The 19,808-nt window shown below is 46.7% G+C and overlaps 1 protein-coding gene across 1 annotated transcript in view; it reads left to right on the forward strand.

Annotated features, from left to right (window-relative positions):
• The window catches only part of LOC138516879 (E3 ubiquitin-protein ligase TRIM39-like), a 753,998-nt gene that overhangs the window by 255,376 nt on the left and 478,814 nt on the right, over positions 1-19,808 (forward strand). Inside the window, exon 3 of the mRNA XM_069632328.1 lies at positions 9,644-9,739. Within this exon, the coding sequence (XP_069488429.1) occupies positions 9,644-9,739 (96 nt within the window). The remainder of the gene's footprint in view (positions 1-9,643; positions 9,740-19,808) is intronic.

Here is a 19,808-nt window from a genome sequence, read left to right on the forward strand (position 1 = left end):
GCAAAGGGATCGTGGTGCTAATTGCGGTGCCGCAATTTGCGGCACCGTACTTAGCGCCTTCCCCATTCCCATTGAGCCCTATGCGGCAAAAATGGGAATGGGGAAGGGCCATGGAGGAAGGGGGAATTACCGCCCACCTTGTAATGGGGTGGTAATTCCCCCTTTCCCCATGGCGGAGTCGGTAACTTACCGGCATGGACCATGGTGCTAACAGCACCATGGTCTTCCGCCAGGGTCGTAATGAGGCTCCACTGACCCTTAGTCGCTCACTACCTGATGCTCCCCACCCCTCTGACCATTGGTGTAATTGTTTAGATGACTGTGTCACCTAATTTAGGGCAATACTAACGTACTACTGTTTATATCTAGTGTAATATTTTCTAAATTGTACTCTTGCATTTTGTATATTTTGTAACTATGTGAAATGTATATATGTATATTGGATATTGTACAACTGTTTTACTCTGTGACTTCTAAGCTTTGCATTTTTCTTATCGCTGCGCCCTGTTATCCACGGGTCTGGTGCGCATAAAAAGTGAATAAACAAACAAACAACAAACACCCAGCTCCTGGATGGGATCTAAATGTGGTTTTAACCAGACTCATGGGATCTTCCTTTGAGCCAATGCATAAAGCAAGCCTCAAAGACCTTACTTACAAGACGGCCTTCATAGTGGCTATCACTTCTATTAGAAGGGTTAGTGAACTACAGGCCCTTTCTTTCCTAGACCATTTTGTTACAGTCCACAGGGATAAGGTGGTTCTGTGCACTCACCCCAGATTTGTGCTTAAATGAATCTCGAAGTTCCATGTGAACCGATCGATCGAACTACCTACCTTTTTCCAGAATCCCACTAGCATGGCCAAAAGAAGCCTACACACACTAGATGTGCGCAGGGCAGTCATGTTCTATCTGGAAAGAACTAAACCACTGAGAAAAACAAACCAATTTTTCATTTCAGTGGCAGCTGGTAGAAAAGGGGATTCTGTCTCTAAATCGGCTATCTCAAGGTGGATTGAGAAATGCATCACACTATGTTACACTCTTGCTAAGAGAGAACTACCCTTCAAGCCTAGAGCACACTCTACTCGGGGCACTGGAGCTTCCATAGCATTCATTGCAAATGTTCCCCTAAAGTCCATTTGCAAAGCGGCAACCTGGAGTTCTGTGCACACCTTTACAAAACACTATTGCCTAGACACTCATTCTAGGTCTGATTGTCAGGTGGGACAAGCAGTACTAAGACATCTTTTCTCTACTGTTCCTTCTCACAACCCACCTCCAACTCTGGGTACTGCTCGCTAGTCTATGCACAGCATGTGATTCTAAGCAGATTAACAAGCATCAAAAGACATGCATTACTCACCGTAATAGCATTTCTGATGATTGTATCTGCTTAGATTCACATGCTACCTCCCCGCTCGGGGTGGAAGGAACATAGATGTCTGACTACTTTCTCTCTACATGTACTCACTCACAATAGCCTTGGGCTCCCTCATGGCAGATAAAATACAATTGGATTTTGGGTACACTACACGTCACGATAGGGATAGTGTTACAGACGCGCCTATGCCGACGTCCCCTTTCGGTCCCTGAAAGACAAGATGCAATACTCTGCGGTTACCACTGGATGTCGGACCATATGCACAGCATGTGAATCTAAGCAGACACAATCATCAGAAATGCTATTACAGTGAGTAATGCATTTCATATCTGAAGAGGAGATGGACTTCAACTCAGGCACAGTTGAGAAGACTGACATTATTCCTGCTCTATTGAGGGGAACATCCCATTGATCTTCAAACACTGATTCAAATATTATTGGTTGAGCTGGTTCACGATCCATTCCACCTCTGTCTTTCAGTACGTATTCTTAATTTCTCCACTGTTAACAGTTTTAATTGATCTTCTCGGTGACCTATTGGCAATGTTGGTCATTGTGACACAATTGTCTTTTTTTTCCTTCATATTTATTAAATATAGGAGCAATAATATCACATCTCCTTTTGGTAATCCGTTCTGGGGTCGCCATGCTGTCACCCTCTTCGTATAACTGCACCACTGTGCTCAATTTGATGTTGCCATCCTTACGTAATCTGAGGACTCTTATTTTCCCCTTCTTTTTGGAGCCCTCTTTTTTCTTTTTTGTCACATGGTTGGTCTTTTGTGACAGACCCGACTTTATTTGTGTTACTACATTTGGAAACACTTGTCTGGATCCAGTTTTGTCCTTCTCCTTTGTAGTACTTGTCCACTTTGCGATAAGAGAGTTGTTTATTACAATAATGTTGTGTAACGCAGTATCTACTGACATTATAAACACAGGGCGCGTTACGCTGAACATTGAGTTTTAAATACTTGCTGCAGTTGTTTCTTGACTAGATATTTTACTGTGTTGGTTTTGAATTGATATATTCTTTTTAGCTAAAATCTTAAACATTTAAAAAAGTGTATTTTAAATATTTTTTACACCCTATTGCGTCTATTGCACAAGTACACCTAGATTTAAAGATCCACAACTGTTCGACGACTATTTCATGCAACATGTTTACACATTAAAAATCGGAAAAAGTTGTTGAAAAAGACTGACAAGTCCCATTGTAAAGGAACTACAATTCACAAGGGAATCCTAGTTCGTTTGGGTATTTCTTTGCACACCAGGCACAGAAGCGCCAGCGCGACAGGCACCAGCTAGTCTGTGGCGGTCCGTGGCGTATGGGTGTGCATAGAATACTCCACTGAAAGCGATTTGTTGAGGTAAGTTATTATTGCAGCTTTGTATCCTTTCCCCCTACAATATTGCACTTAAAACACCTCACTGAAGTATCACGTTCTTGGAGGCAACGTAAAGGGATATACATAGAGATTATTATGTCGAAATGTTATCGAAAGAATACATTGCTCTCTCCTAGGGACTCACAACAAAGTTGGCAGATAAGCCATCAAGAACGCAACTGCAGTAAATGATTTTATTCAGTCCACTGACTTATATCGTTCTTATAACAGAGTCCTGGTTCGCATCCACCTATATAACCTTTTTTCATCTCCTGGTAATAGACAATTATCTGATTAAGTGGCTTAATGGAACATTTTAAGGAGGTGGAGTAGCTATGTTGTACAAAAATGGTCTTGCTTTACAGAACTTTCATACACTAAACTGGGATACTCTTCCCAGGTACTGGCCTGCACCTGTCAGCGGACTCCTAATGACTCATGTCAACTGATCCTATCCTATGGTACAGACCCCCTTGATCAGCTAACCTCTTTTTACACATCCTGGATGCTTAGGGACAGAAGCACTCTGCTTCTCAATGCTAATTGTATTGGGTGATTTCAACATATGGTGCAGTGAGCTTGAGGATGCTGACTGCAGACATTTGAACGTCATTCTTGAGTCTCATAATCATAGGATTTTATCCATGTTGCTAACACTTAGAATTGGCCATTGTCTAGATCCTATATTGTCTAAAGGCCTAAGTCTATGTCACAACGATAATATGCCAGTCAGTTAGTCGGACCATTTTTTGTTCGCTTTACTATGACCACTAACCACACCATCGGCGCACATAATTTAACTCCAAATTCTGAATTATGCCTCCCGAAAAAGGATACTGACTGCATTTCGGACGACAAGTTACTGGGCAATATAACAACTGTACAAACCAATACCACTTGTGCAGCTCTTTATATGAATGATATGCAGCAACTGCAGGTCAACTGTGACATTTCTGCCTCTTTGATAAAGTTTAAAGCAATGTCTAAGAAAAACAACCATTGATTTAATGGAAAATTGAAAATCCTTAAGGGATTATACCGGAAACCCCTAAAAATGGCTCAACACTAGAGCCGAAATGGATCATCTTGAGGTTAAGCTTGCATTAAAGACATACAAGGATGAGATTTTACTAGTTTAGGGCCTCATCACGAGTTCGGCGGTAATGCAGTGGTTTTCCCATCGAATGTAAACGGCGCAAACATCAAGCCCCCCGGCGGACAATCCGCCAGATCACGAGTTTTCATGCACACGCACAGGGACATGGCGGTAGTGCAAATAGCGCGCAGCGGTTAGAACCTGTAAATCCGGCGCACCGTGCGATACCGCCATATTGTGCTAATAGTGCGCGCCATGAGCGCACGCTATTAACGCGCCGGAAACGCGTCACCACCGGGATGGGAAACAAAGCGGTGGCCATCTTGGAAATCACAATCCGTCGGATATCACAGCCCCTGGAAGCCATCCACCCCATTGAACACCGAATCATGTCACAGGCGCGCACTAGGGGCAAGTCTGCCCTGGATAGGGTGAGAAAGCCCAAATTTACAACCAGGAGCTGGCTGTACTGGTGGAGGAGGCTGAGATCCATCATGAAGAGCTGCAGCAGCGCAAAACCAGAGGCCAGCGCAGAGCACAGATTTGGCGCAACATCAGCCAAAGGGTCACTGCAGTGGGGCGCGTGCCCCGGGATGGGGAGGATTGCCGCAAGCGCCTCAACGACCTGCGTGTGAGAGTCCGCGGCATCCTCTCACAGCACAGGAGTGTAAGCAGTGGCACTGGAGGAGGGCCACCATCACCCCCACCCGAACTCACACCTTGGGAGGAGAAGATGAGTGCCCTGATTGACATCGGCACCATCGAGGGAATTGGTGGAGCGGAGGCAGGCATTGGCATTGATCCGACTGCAGGTGAGTCCCACCCCAAATGCATGCAACTGAAAGTACCACACATGCAGACCCTGAGTGAATGAATGTGAAGAAATGCGTGTGAGGCACTGCAGAAACCCATAAGTGACCCCTTGATCCATTGAACCGTAGTACTGCCTAGACTACCCTGCACGTGCAGTGCATCAATAGAAGGGGCAGGGGACAGACATCCATAGCCATGGGACAGCTACATAGAGTGTGAGTGTGCAAGAATACACCCCCAGGACCCTGAGCGCAGTGCACCCCAACCCTGCATGTAATCTTGTCACACAAACATTCCCATGCAGTGTACCTCCACACTCACACCAAGCACCACATGGTGACTGAACGAAATGCAAGTTGAATGCATGATTGATACTGTCTTCAATCCCACTTTATGGCATGAACTACTTGATACTAATGTAGGACTTGAACTCAAACCACACCCTATGTACCCCACAGGCACACGGCAAACCCCACGGGATGAGGATGATGGGGAGGAGGCCACACCATCACGGCTCCCGAGACAGCGTGCCTCCACCAGCACCACCACCCCACAAAGGGGCTGCACGGAAGCAAACCGACGCAGGCCACCTCCCACTTCGCCACAACGCAGCCCTACCAGACCGCTGCAGCACCCACATGCCTGCAGGGATTCCACGGCCAGCTCGCCCCAAGCCACCAGGCATAGCCCCGATGCGAGGGACTCAACTGTGGATCGGAGCCCGACGTGGGACTGACACCTCCACGTGCGCATCAGGCAGGACGTCTGCATTCACCCGGAAGCAGTGACGCTGAAGGGATGGTCACACCACAGGAGACCCCAGGGCCAGGCACACAGCTAGCACAAACCCCACCTGTGCATGTGCGTCGTGTCCGCATACCACAGCCAGATGAAGACACGCCATCATATGGCAGCCCTGAAGACCGGCTCTCAGAGCCCGGCAGCCCAATCCCAGCCGGCAACATATCCCCATGCAGCCCCCCCCCCCCCAACAGCGCACAAATGGCAGGCCGGCACCTGCCACACCAGGGGTACCCTTTATCACAGGGGCAGCAGTGATGGGCCGACTGGACGTGATCGAGGCCAAACAGGCCAAAGTTGAATCTATGGCCAAGGTGCACAGCCGGCACATCAAGGCCATCAGTGCATCCATACGCCATGGATGCAAGTACTTAGCGCGTGACAATGGGCCTCATTACACGGAAGGCGGTAATCCAGGGTGCTATTAGCACCCTGGACCATGCTGGTAAATTACCGGCACCGCCTTGGCGGAAAGGGGATTTACCGCCCCATTCCAAGGTTGGAGGGGCGGTAAATCCCCCTTCCGCCATTGCCCTTCCCCATTCCCATTTCTGCCCCATAGGGCTCTATGGGAATGGGGAAGGCGCTAATTACGGCACCGCAATTTTGCGGTGCCGTAATTAGCTCCGAGGTCCCTTAGCGGGTTGGTACTTAACGCCTGCAAGAAGCAGGCGTTAATTCCTCCAACCCGCAAAGGGACCTCGTAGTACGGCGGTAAGGGTTAACGGTCACCGTTGCCATTAACGGTGACCGTTAACCCTTACCGCCGTCCGTGTAATGAGGCCCAATGTGTGCACACGTAGAGTGGTGGAGCAATGCACCGCAGCCCTGACAGGGTTTGGACAAAGGGTGAGGGTGATGTGCGAGGCAGTGTCAGACAAGGGTGGGGAACAACCTTCTCCGACAGCACATGCAGGCAACCGGGTCAGTCCCTTCAACCTCCACTACACCCACGGAGGGATCCCTTGAGCCGTCTCCTAGGCGCCGTTCAATACGCCACCTGAGGTCACACACACCAGAGGGGCCTGGACAAGGAAAGCGCCCACGACCATCCTAGTTGGACATGGCATTGTTGTGGGTGCCCTGATAACAAACATGCACCTACCTGCACTATTGTGGGGAGTTCACTGGGGGGAGAGGGGATAGTGTGCTGAGTGTTCACTGGGGAGAGGGGGGATTGTGTGCTGGGTGTTCACTGGGGGCAGCTGGGATTGTTATACTGAGAATAAATCACGTGTCAAAAATCACAAAGCATGGACAGTACTGATTGTGAAAAAGTGCTATTTAATGTTGAAGTGACATTTGTTAAATGTAGCCGTCACCCGTTTAAAAAAAAAACATCAATCAATCCCTGTCTGGCCAACCTCCCCATCCTCAGCCCAACCCTTTGTGCATGTGCAACACCTTCAGGCACGTCAACACCTTCACTCCCATCCTCAGAAACTTCTCTAACCCTCTCTTCACAGAAGCTACTTTATTGCCATCTCAAAAGATGGCTAATGATTTTAATATATTCTTTTCAGAAAAAATGTATCTGATTAGAGCTAACATCGATGCCCAAACAGTGAACCCTTACACTGAAGTTGTTGCTAAGAATGCATGCTCTGACAACCAAGTGACTGTGCCTGTGTTTGCTTTTGGTAGCACAGCAAGCATTGAGAAATTGATCATTGATCATAAACCCACCAATCAAAATTTTGACCCTATTCCGACCTACTTGGCCAAACAGCATGCCCATGCCCTTAGTAAACCAGTACAGACTTTGGTGAATGCCTCACTAGCCCAAGGCTGTGTACCCGTGGAATTAAACAAATTCTTATTTGATCCACTGCTAAAAAATCCACATTGGACCATAAAATATTCTGTGGCCGGCTAAAATCCTGGATGGGGAGCGGGAAGCCAGGTCAGGAGCAGGAAGTGTGGTGGGAAAATATTGCTCAGTGCTGAATATTCGGTTTATGGGTATTAGTGTGCCTGCATGTGGCCCTCTGCCCCTGCTTACTTGCCTGTGCCCTTTTGCTCCACGTGCTCCTTATTCCGCAGCACTGGCCAATTCTGACTTTGCAACGGAGGGCCAGAGCAGCTCAAAGGGAACGTTCCCAGCAGTCGCTGCTCATGGCCTAAAGCGGTTGCTACTGAAATTGGGCAAGTGAAAACGTGTTTTAATTATTAATCCAAAGATATTTAAACACTGTTCGACATTCGTTCCCACCTGTATGGCCGCTCCAGGTATGTTTCCAGCTTTTTTATTTACCCACACCTCGTACGTGTATGCAGCCGACAGCGAACTGCAGACTGCTTCCACACTTGCCGGAACACTTTGCGAATGTCTCAAGATATATTAATTAGGAGGCAGAGTCTCAGCAACACGTTCGCCGGCTCAGAAACAACGCTATGTGAGTCCTACCAAACTCGTGCAGACTGTCTCATTTACCAAACACTTTGCAGTCCTACATATATCTACAGGCTCGTTCTGCCACGTGGTTGATGCTATCAACCCGCCTTAGTAGTGAAGATAGTAGAGATGAAGTCTTCTGCCACATCTTAACCTTCACATAAGTAACTGTTTCTATGGGCTCAGCTACCTTCACTGCCGCAATCTTGTTTAAAAGTTTCCTGCATAATGCCTTTCAGAGGACTGTCAACCAGGCGCGCCACCGGGCACACTTTGGCATAGTAGTTGAGCTTGTGACACCTACTACACATCTATCTCTCAATAGGAGTGCCAGAGGCACCTGGCCTCTGTAGTACTCGTTGCCTCAGGGCACGAGTGACCTGCCCTCACCTCATTAACACGCAGCTATTTCAAAGCGTCCCCTATTTGATCAGCTTTCATGTTTTCTAATTTGTATGACCTTTTTAATTCCAGAATGCTTTGAATTAGAATGAACAATTGGTCAGCGTAATTGCACAGGAAACAGTCCTGGGTCAGCTGTGCACTCACTATGTCCTCCTCGTCTGTTCTGTTAATTTGCCTGTAAGGTCGAGATGGTGAAGGCGTACGTAGTAAGTGACCAGGGACACTAGGGATACCTGGTGTGCCTGGCTACGTTTGAACCATTCCTAGTCTGCGCGGAATTGAGGATTCAAGTAGTCCTTGTGGGCAGTTTTTGAGGTCAGGTATAATTTCTTTCTGCAATGCAGAGTTTTATATATTTTGTGTACTGCTCTACTGGCACAGATTAGTATCATTGATTTCTTCGCAATGTCATCTGTTTCCTTAGTTGCTTCAAAAAAGATATTAAGGCGCTCTACTCCTACGTCCCTTTGGAACCCAATGATGAAGGTGCACCCTTCATGTCCAACTCAGGAAAGGTGTGTTAGGAAAAGAGACTGAGGACAGCATACCACCTGATCTCTAAGGTCTTGGGGAAGCTCTGCCCTTGTAGATGATGTTATTGATTGTTCTTATCTTCAGACCTTGCGTATGCACCAGTACGTGGTACGTTGTGTATTGTCTCAACCATTCAGTCCTCAGCATTGTATACCATATAGTATTTGCATTAGGAATTTGACACAATAGTGATTACCACTCCACTTTTTGTCTAAATTTCAAATGTGTTGTTTATTTAGGTTCATTCGTAATTGGCGGCAATGTCCACAAACATCTTAAAGGTGTCTAAACCTTCTCCTGCCACTAGAAGTCAACGTTCTGGTCACCCAGTCCGTCCCCAGGTGGCTACAAAAGAGCTCTACTGTGTATATTGCTTCAAATTATGATTGAAACTAAGTAAACAACACGTGCATTCCCAGTTTGTTGCTTGAACGGGAGCGTGCCCGTCTGCGCGCCCCCACTTAATGACACGTGTGTGATGATGCTACTCACATCATCCTGATTTTAATGTTCTGAGTGTAGCCCCCACTTGTTACGGCTCATGTTGCGTAATACAACTCCCATCAACTGTAGCTAATATATAGTCAATAGTGAAGGTCAGTGGGAATCTAATACATATGGAAAACCACAGGCTACCTGCCTTTGCCCTAGATCTATCTTTCTTTAAGACCTGGATGGTGAAGTTTGTATGTTGACATAGGAGGTTGAGAACAGGGTAATTCAGATGCAGATTGATAAATCCTTCTCTAATATTGTAAATAAGTAAACTTGTTAGTGCATGCTGGACCGCGATTGCAATGTGTGAATGTATGTTTGTTTTTAGAAACGCTTTCAAATCCGCCTTGAGCAACTGAAGAAAGAGCTGGTCGACATACAGGAATGGAAAACAAAGGAAGAGAAAAATGCAGCAGACCTGGAGGTGAGAGAAATTCTGCTTTTATATATGTGGAAAGTAGCAGAACTGGATCCTAAAGATGCTAAATTCCCTTTGGTGCCACAAGTAAGAGAATCGAAGGTCAGACATGAAGTACAATAGACCATGGTGCAAAAATTCTAATTGCAATTCACTAGTCAGCCATATAAAACTTGCTACCGCAGTTCTATACATACACACAGCACACTGTTTCTTACTCACCAAGAGTCAAATATCACTCGCCAATGTCTAGTGGCGAGTGCAAATCTTGAATCCTGAATAGACCATTATATGAAGAAGAGGCAGACTCACGCCTGGGGATCTACTGACATAGGTCAACATGGGTTCCTCTAATACATCACATGGAGCAGAGCTAGAAATCAGACATGGGGTTCCTGGAGAGTCATAGCTAGATGAAATGTATGTAGCCCCGCTGTTTTTTGCTTCTGTTCACACCATTCTACAAGCCAGGGATTTCTCGACATCGGTCTCCCAACAAACTAGCTGTAAAAACAGGGGTGCTATGGCAACCTGCAACAAAAAAATGTTTGCAATACCTGAACAGGATATGGGCTAAATTCCTTGCCATAACATACACTGTTATTAACCCTCAGGATAATTCGTGAGGGTTAATAACAGTGTCATCACCAGCTCCAACACTTCTCTTTCTTTTATTTAACGCTGATAAACGTAAACATTGACTTCTTAATACCTGCTCAAACATTTTTCAATGGTTCTCCATTCTAAAATTGGCCCTGGCGTGACCCTTCTCTCAGGGACCTGTCTGGCACTACCCACCCAGTGTATGGTCCTGACTGAGAATGGCCCTGGTGGGCAGTCCCTCTCCCAAGATAGCCTCTGGCAGGCTGCTACCTGAACTATTGCTCCCATACCAGGACAGCTACTCCTCAACCGTGTACACACACATACACACCAACACACACTTACACACACACACCTACACACCTATACAACTATGCAGTCAGTCACCCCATCACAGTCCTCAGTTCTTTGTGTTTTTAACACCAAACAGTACCTTGATGTTGTTGATGTGGATGAGGCTTGCCCTTCTCAGCTGTCTCTTAGGGGTTGTTGTCAGCTGATGCAGCCCTCCGTGCCCCTGTGGGCTAGTGTTTTAACCACTGATGACCGAACAGAGTTCCGTCATCTCCCCTGCTGATCTTCTGTCTGATACTGCACTGGTCACCTGGCTACCCTCTCATTTTGGGCCCAGGTCCCTGCCCACCCAGTTCCACACTCGCACTGCCTCCTGGCAACGCTTGCACTTGGGTGTGTATCTGTAACCCTACAGTCCCCCTACATGCACTTATTGGGCACCCGATGTCTGCACTTACCCTTACAGCTGCCACCTGCTGGCCGCACTTCTTGTTATTGGGATCTCATGTACAGCACTGCCCACCTCCCACTTCCCTAGCACTTTTCCCCTCCCCTCTCCCCTGCACTTGCGCAATCTCAATGTCACCTGGCCTAGTAATATGGTTGTCTCTGTTTCCCCCGTCCCTTGCCTCTTTGCCCCTTGAAACACTTGTGTATAGGCACGTTATAAATGCCAAATCATATCATCCTTGCGGCACACTGTGCCCTAATGGGGTACTGCAATCACCACCACCCCTACAATGGCCCGAAGACTGCTGAACACCAGCTCCACCATTCTGCCATGAGGATGCAGAATATCATGCAACACTGGCTCTCCATCTCTCGTGCTATATCACCCGCACTCTCACCTCTGCAGCCTGGCCGTTATACTCACTCCCGTTTTGGGGCAGGTCTTGCATGCTGTGTCATTCCACCTGAGCCGTGCTGGCAGGCATCCCTCCCAAATCCTTCCAGCAGTGCTGGAGCTTTGGGAAGAATGCTGTACTTGTGCTGGGCCTCACTTTTCTTCACCCGGGCTGACGCGAGGATGCTGTCCAGGACTTGTTTTCTTTGCCAGCCTGCCTACCGAAGGACAGCATCACTGGCTTAAGTCTTCTGGCTCCTGGACCATTCCTGATATTTATGTTTAATGTTTTGGGAGTCTGGATCATATAGGTCTGCACCAACTGCACCTGGTGGAGGCCGCCAAGCCCCAAGGCTCTATCCCTTGGTTCTCGGCTTCATGGCCTCCCGGCTCACACAGTCCAGAATGAGCAGCCCTGTATGCACCCTGGACGCGCCTCACATGTGGCTCGAGGCTTAGTTTTTCTGGGCCTGCTCACTATGGCCCACGAGCAGTCCATCATGCCCTCAAGCTTTGGGAGTGCCCGGGAGGCGCATGGTGTGCGACCCGGGGCTCTCAACTAATTCTGTGTCTGCCCTAGCATACACATACTTGCCAACCCTACAGATTAAGGCAGTAGGCTACTGCTTGGTATGCAGTTTTACTGCCTATAGATTTCAGTGTCTCCTACAGATTTGCAGTGTCAAGTTTATGGCTCTCCAGGCTGCTGCCTCGGAGCCCATCCCAAGACACACAGCTGCTGATCGCAATGAAAGAGGGAAGTGTTAGGAATAATATTTCTATTATATCTTTATCTTCTTGCTTAATCCTTCTCCCTGAATGCATGCTGTGTATCTGCAGGTGTGAGGTCATGAATGGAATGCCTGGAGTGTGACTGACTGGAATGTTGAGTGTATGAGATTCCACCCAGGGCAGTTGGTAATGATGTAGCCTGGGTGGTGGGGGCCAGTGGGCTTCCCCAGTACTGTACTTACTCCTTGTGATAACCTGATTAAAGTAACCTGAAGATCACAGTTTGCTACCTGAGTATCCTTTATAAGTCCCCTGACTATTGATCATACATAACAATTGGTGACAAGCTGGTCTTTGTGAGGACCATTGAGAACCCAGAAGAAGACAGGTACCTGTGTGAATGAGAGCCAAGGAGAGGAGAAAGGAGACTCGTGCAGGGGGTGCAGAGCAGGAAGCAGAGAAATGAGAGGGAACCCACTGCCCCCCCACGATGTGTCCCGCCACCCAGGGGGAAGTAAGACACTTTCCTGTTGGCAGAGACTGTAAAGATGCCAAGGAGTCTTAAAGATGCCTGAGACTGCATTGTTTGGCACCTAGAGGGAAGTAAGAGTGCCAGAGAAAGAGTCCCAGTACCTGAGACAGTTGTAGCTGACACTCAAGGGCGAGCAGAGCAACTGAATTCTTGGATCTCTCAGAGAGAGAGACAGAGACTGTCCTGGCAGGCACTCATGGGGTAATGAGAGTGCCAGAGTGACCCTGCATACAGGGAGTGCAAGTGAGACTGGCCTGGTAGGCACCCATTTTCCATGTTCCTGTATGGGTGATCTGCCTGTCACGAGGGCACTGGGGTGTGCTAAATCCTCCCTGCCAGAAAGTGCTCAAGTTTAGTGAAGTTGTGCTCTACAACGGTGCTGGAAACTCGTTATAGTGAGCGTTACCGTGGATTTGCCGGAGCGCTATGGGGCCCAAAGAAGTGACTGACCTGGACTGAAGGTTCATATTGGGAATACCAGAGTTCCGTGCGGCTCCGCTGTCAGTCTTGAAGTGATGAAATCAGTGGCACTGCTTGGGGAGCTGCAAATCGGCTCAGAACGTGGACGCTTCTACATTGAGAGCTGAGGAGACCGTTGGTATGATGCAAGGCATCACCGATAAGTTATGAGTAAAGCGCCCAGTATTGTGCTATGGCGTGACCAGGAAGTGAATTGCTGGGTTGGCCTAGCTGCAGGTGCTGCAGAGGCGATGAGGGACAGAGCATCTGAGGCAGCTCGGGAGCTGTGGGCGTCCACACTATGCAGGCAGATCAGGGAGATGAGCAGAGGTCATCGCGGACAGAAGACATCGCACAGGGGGCCTTTCAGAGATACTATAGATGCCATGGTGAACAGCATGGTTTTTTTCCGTTATAAATCCGTTGGTTGAATGACCAGGAACTTTATTGTGACCGGCGACCCAGTGGAGAAGTTGCCCACAATAAAGACCTAGGTGCAGCACGGGCATGTCATCAGAGGGACAGGTGCTGTGGAGCAAGTGCATGTTCCACAAGAGGGACAGGCATGCACTGCAGAACTAGTGCGTTTTCCATCAGAGTGACAGGTGCTGCGGTGCAAGTTGGATAAGGAACGTTTTACTATCAAGTACTTTTGTTTTATATGCCAGATTTGTTTTTATCCCACATGTATTTTTTTTTTTTATTAATTTGTTACAGTTGGTAAACCAACTTTTCAAATATTCAATATTAAGTTTACATATAATACATTCATATACAATACACATTTCAGAAACATAAAACACAACACAACAAATATTTGTCAATTCAGCAATTGTCACAAAAGGGAAAAAATATAAATAATACAGCAATTGTCACAAAAGGGAAAACATATAAATAATAAAATGTCAACTTTCATATCATGATCACTGTTCACACTTGTCGGTTTAAGGTATCAGGAAATATTATATCTACAAATTGCACAATTGCAATCTGCACGGTTATTCTCGGATTGGAGAACAGAAGATTCCATATTTGATCATGATCTAGGTAGCTCTGAACAATCAATTTTTTCCCAAAGCATTTTGCCCTTGTATCATTCAACGCAGTACACTCAATTACAAGATGTTGTAAAGTTTCTCTTTGATCCCTAATTAGACAAAATCGACAATAATTCTGCTCCTTTGGGATTAATCTCCTTCTGAGCAAGATGTCATTTGTTTCATACTGGTTCAATCTAAATCTAAGGAGTTTCTGTCGAAATAAATGTGATGGAAATTTCAGCAGATAATCAGATATAACTCCATACCTTTTGGTGCCAATGGCAACAGTATTGAAATCTTTGAGTTTTAAACATAGTGCCATGTTTCCAACCCAATCATGTTGATAGATTTTGCTAAGAACTAGTGCATTGTCCATCAGAGTGACAGGCGCTGCGGAGCAAGTTGGATAAGGAACGTTTTACTGTCAAGTACTTTTGTTTTATATGCGAGATTTGTTTTTATGCCACATGTAATAGCTAGGGTTATATACAAGTAGAGTTTGTCATCTAGTCTGATAGAGTTGCCTGTTTTAGCTGTGTTTGTGGGGCAGTGTTTGAATTGAATATGTTGGGACGTTTCAGTGCATTTCTAAGGAGTAGCAAAGTTTTGGCAGAAACTTTCAAATACGCTCAGAGATGTCAATTGGAAGAGTATGTGTGTACAGCAGTGAGAAAGTGCACAGATAATGATTTGAGGAATGCAGCATGTCGGTCCTTTGGTGGGATGTGTGTATTTTGAGGGTAGATCACAGATTCTGTAGTTTGTGATATTATCACGTGCTAGTTTAATGTATTGAGGATTTACAGTGGGCCTCATTACGACCCTGGCGGAAAGGGGTTTACGCCAGCGTAAACCATGGCGTACCTTTCCGCCCGACTACGAGTTCCCGTAGCGCCATGGTGATTTTTACGCCTGCTTTTTGCAGGCGGAAAAATCCATGGCGCTACGGGACTTGTCGTTAATTACGCCACTGTAATTTACGGTGGCGTAATTAACGCCTTCCCCACTCCCATTATACCCTATGGGGCAAAAATGGGAATGGGGAAGGGTAAATGGGGATTGGGGACTTACCGCCCCGCCAAGGTCGGAATGGGGCGGTAAGTCCGCCAACCCCCATGGCGGAGTTGGCAGCTTTGCGCCATGGACCATGGTGCAAATTGCACCATGGTCCTCCGCCAGGGTCGTAATGAGGGCCAGTATGTTTTAAGGTTTCACATTAAGAAACATGCAACATGGACTTCTAGGAGTTTTATGAGAACAATGCAACTAAATCATTTTAGGTCATTGTAGTGTATTGTGGAAAATGTATTCTGATGCACCATGTATGGTTTTTCAATGCAAGACATGTTTTTTTGGGTTTTGAGTATGGGCGATGAGAGCATTGGCCCATTAATTTAGAGTAGGTGTGCATTTAATGTGCTTGCCAGTAGTTTGGGTGAGAATGGCGACCCTTTGCTGACCCATTGATGTAGTATGGTGGTTGACAGGTGAGCATGGGTTAGTGTAGTAACACATTAATGTTGTGTAGGTATGTTGTGTTGCATATCTTTAAGGTTGAGTAAGGGTGAGAGTGGTGGTCATAGATGTTGCAGGTGACCCATTGAGGTAGTATGGTGGATGATAGGTAAGCATGGGTGAGAGGAGGAACCCATTCACGTTGTGTAGGTATGTCGTGTTGCATATCTTTAAGGTTGTGAGCATGGGTGAGAGTGGTTGCATATCTTTAAGGTTGTGAGCATGGGTGAGAGTGGTAGCCCATTGATGTAACAGGTGTGGGGCAGGGCCCTGTCCGCATGCTGTTGTGTAGCACTGTTGTGGTTGAGATGCCTTCACATTTAGTTGTCAGTGTCTAGCACAGTGTTCAGTGAAGAGACCGTTGGGTTCTGCTGGATGGGAGCATTCTCCCAAGCGTGATATTTTAAGTATCCAGATCCAGTGGTAGGTGATTGGATGAAGATTTAAATGTGAGTTTGGGTTTCTGTCTCAGGTAGTGGACCCAGTTTGGGGTGGAGAGTTAGCTCCGTCATCCCAATATAGTTATTTGAGTTATCATTATCACACAGGGAATGCCAGTAGGTTTGTGGTGTTTCTGGCGAGAATGGGGCAACATTATTTTCCATCAGGTTTCCGGAGGACCGCTTGGTGTGTAGTAGTGTTGGATTTTGTTAGAGATCCATGGTGCTTTATGGCTCAGTTTGTGTGTCCAGCAAACTGGGCCGTGTGAGAGTTTTCTTTAGTTTGGAACTTACCATACGTGGGGGTTGCCCAGATGCGGTTGCGGTGTGTTTGGGTCAGTGTATGTGTGCTGAGTGCGTGTGGGTTGTATGTCTCAGTTGTTCCGGCTTACATGTGTCTGGATTGGCTGTATCTGTTTATTAGCTAGGTTTCTCATTTTGGAGCAGTGGGATTACGTGCAAGTCCATATTGGGACTGTTTGTGCAATGGGGTGGCAGCTCCGAGATCCATTAGTGGTGGATAGAAGGTGTTCAGTGTTTTGTAAGGGTTTCTGATCGTTTGTTTGGTCGCCCAAGGTGGGGCAGGCAGTGCTCAAAAGTGGCAGGTTTGAGGCTCTCCGGTGGCAGCGGTGAGTGGAAGGTGTTTTGTAGGTTTGGGAAGATAGTTATGTTGATGTGGTCCTTCTGCCAGTGGTTGAATTACGCCTGTTTCAATAACCTTTCCTTGTTTTCGGAATTGTGCTGAGTGCGTGTTATTTGAATTATGTGTCTGGCTGTGTGAAAGAAAGGGGGGGTTTGTTGTGATGTGTGTCTGCTTGGGTGGAAAGAAGGCAGGGCTCAGGAATGGTATTTCTATAATATGTTTATCTTCTTGTTTAATCCTTCTCCCTAAATGCATGCTGTGTGTCTTCAGGTGTGAGGTCATGAATGGAATGCCTGGAGTGTGACTGACTGGAATGTTGAGTGTATGAGATTCCACCTAGGGCAGTTGGTAATGATGTAGCCTGGGTGGTGGGAGCCAGTGGGCTTTCCTAGTACTGTACTTCCTATCTCCTTGAGATGAAATATGATTAAAGTAACCTGAAGATCACACCTGGCTACCTGAGTATCCTTTATAAGTACCCTGACAATTGGTCATAACAGGAAGTTCGCTCCAAAATGTTATTGTCCCAATCGGTCTGGCATGTATTTTTAAGCATACTGTAATTGATCTTACCATTTTTTCCTATGCATTTAACCAACGGGTTTGGCGCCGCCATCTTGTACTAATCTTTTCCGTTGATGCATCGCCCCAAAGGTAAAGTTTCCTTGCAGCAAGAATACAGATTGCCCGCCCCTCAAATTGACATCACTAGTCCAAACAATATGCTCCACCTATTTTCATGACGTTCGTGTCCAGTGTCGCCAAACGTGCCCCGTCATCACCCACGCCATAACGTTACTTAACGCAGAACCAGGAACAAAAACATGCACATCCTCTCACAGCACGTAACTTTTCTCTCTTGTCCAAAATAGCGGAGCAAAACATTTCCTTTTAAGAAAACATCAATAGTCTGCAATGTAACAAGTGCTTTTATTTTGCAAAGAACGCTCCCAAGAGAAGATTAAGTCCACGAAATGAACAATATCTTTTTCCATGCTTCGAATGTTCTTTATAACCTCCTCATGATACGCCGATTGTGATCAGCGATCGATTAATCCCTGTACTCCCTGTACTCCAATTTGTGTGTGCCCTATGTTACACCAGCAAAACTTTCTAATGATGCACATGGTGTTCTGTTCGTTAGAAGATATGGATTCACAGCTCGGTAATGCTCAGTAACGCATAGCAGTGGGGTGCCTTCTTTGGCTATGTTTCTTGGCAGCTGCAGTTCTCCACCTCGGTTGTCATGACCTCATGACCTCGCAACGATTGCAGGTACACCAAGTGGGAATGTCTTCCATGCGATTAGGCTCAGGTGATTCATCGTCCTAACTATCGTCCGATTCCCCATTATTCCTGCTTCTCCAGCATTAGATCTTTCATAGACTCAGATGCTTGAATATTGCTTGAATATTGCTTGAATATTCCCCGTCGTCAGTCTGGGAATCCACAGTGATAAAAATGTGTTAATAAAAATGTTCCATATATATCCGTTCTCCCCTTGAGAATGCATGTAATTACTCCATTGTGGCCTATGAGCCATTCTATTGTGCAGTCCCTCCACGTCACTTTGGTCCATTATGGCCCCAACCAATGAGGTGGCAGGGCTTAAGCTCCGCCCCCGGCAGCCATCTTCAGTTTTTTCACAGCAGTCTATCAGACATAGGGAATCCTCGAGATCTCTGACCTCTTCAATTTTTTTTCTACTTTTTGTGTGGAATATATTTTTTAAATATATTCCACTTTGTTCTCCTTTTTAGGGGCTTTTGTCTCAGGTGGTTTTTGAGACAAATCTCTTGTTTTTGACCCAAAATCGTTGTGTAAACCTTCTCTTCAGAATGGCTGCATCTCAGGCTGTTAAGAAGTCTTCCCTGATCAGGGACTGCACGAGATGCAAGAAGAAGTTAGTCTACATGAAGGACCCCCATGAACATTGCATTTCCTGCTTGTATCCACATGACATTCAGAAATGCGACATTTGCAAGACTTTTTCCAACAAGACTCTTCAGGACAGGCACAGAAGACTTCTTTTACATCTGGAAGCAAGAGAAGTTTGAAAAAAGTCGGGTGGGGGTGGTATTTGTCGACGGGGAAACCGTCCACGAGCGAAAGATAAAGGCCCGTCGTCGGCCACACCGTCGATGAAACCCTCATCGACGACGATTACACATAAGACATTGTCTATGGCAAGATTCTCGTCATCGGATTTATCGTCGACGAAGGAAACACGCCATTCGTCCACGAAGCACTCCACGAGATGCTCGTCCACAGAGCACTCGTCGACGGGGGAGCGACCATCCAAACCACATTCGTTGACAAAGCACGTGTCGACGGGTCCAACCAAAACACATTTGTCGACGGAACACTCGTAGACAGGCAAGCCACGTTCATCGACGGAACTACCATTGGTGGGACGCTCGTCGACGAAAGTGCCATCGAACAGGGAGGAATTGGAGCCCGAGGCGCCTTCCACCAGGGTGACACCTGTCATTAGGGACAGTTTCCTTGAGGCTGCTGAAGCTGTTGAACCAATGGTAGCGCAAGTTTCTCCGTTGGGGGACATGGCAGTGCTTCCTGATGTAATTTTCCAGGAGGAATTTTCAGATGCAGAAGTGTTAGAGGAACGATCTTGTCCTTCCCCTAAGCAGCACAGTCCCCCTTGGAAGCCCTCTGCGGTAGAGGCCGACTATACTCATGACCCGATTCAAATCAGACACGGATACGGCCCGAGCCATCAGTTCTTTAAAGGACAAGGATAAGGACCGTCGGTCTTTTTGCCCCTTTAGGAGCCCATCTTCTAAATATAGATGGTACGGCCGCTCCTCTTATGGTCAGAAGGTGTAAGGTAGCACATACCAAGAGAACAAGTATCAATCCTCCAACAGATGCTCCCATAGAGGCAGGCGTGGCTCCGCCCAGGGGAAGTCACAAGGCAAACAAAACTGACTATCCGATTCGGTCCCCTCAACGTCA

The sequence above is a fragment of the Ambystoma mexicanum genome, chromosome 6q (assembly GCF_040938575.1).
Source record: "Ambystoma mexicanum isolate Mex_15411 chromosome 6q, UKY_AmexF1_1, whole genome shotgun sequence".
NCBI lineage: Eukaryota > Metazoa > Chordata > Amphibia > Caudata > Ambystomatidae > Ambystoma > Ambystoma mexicanum.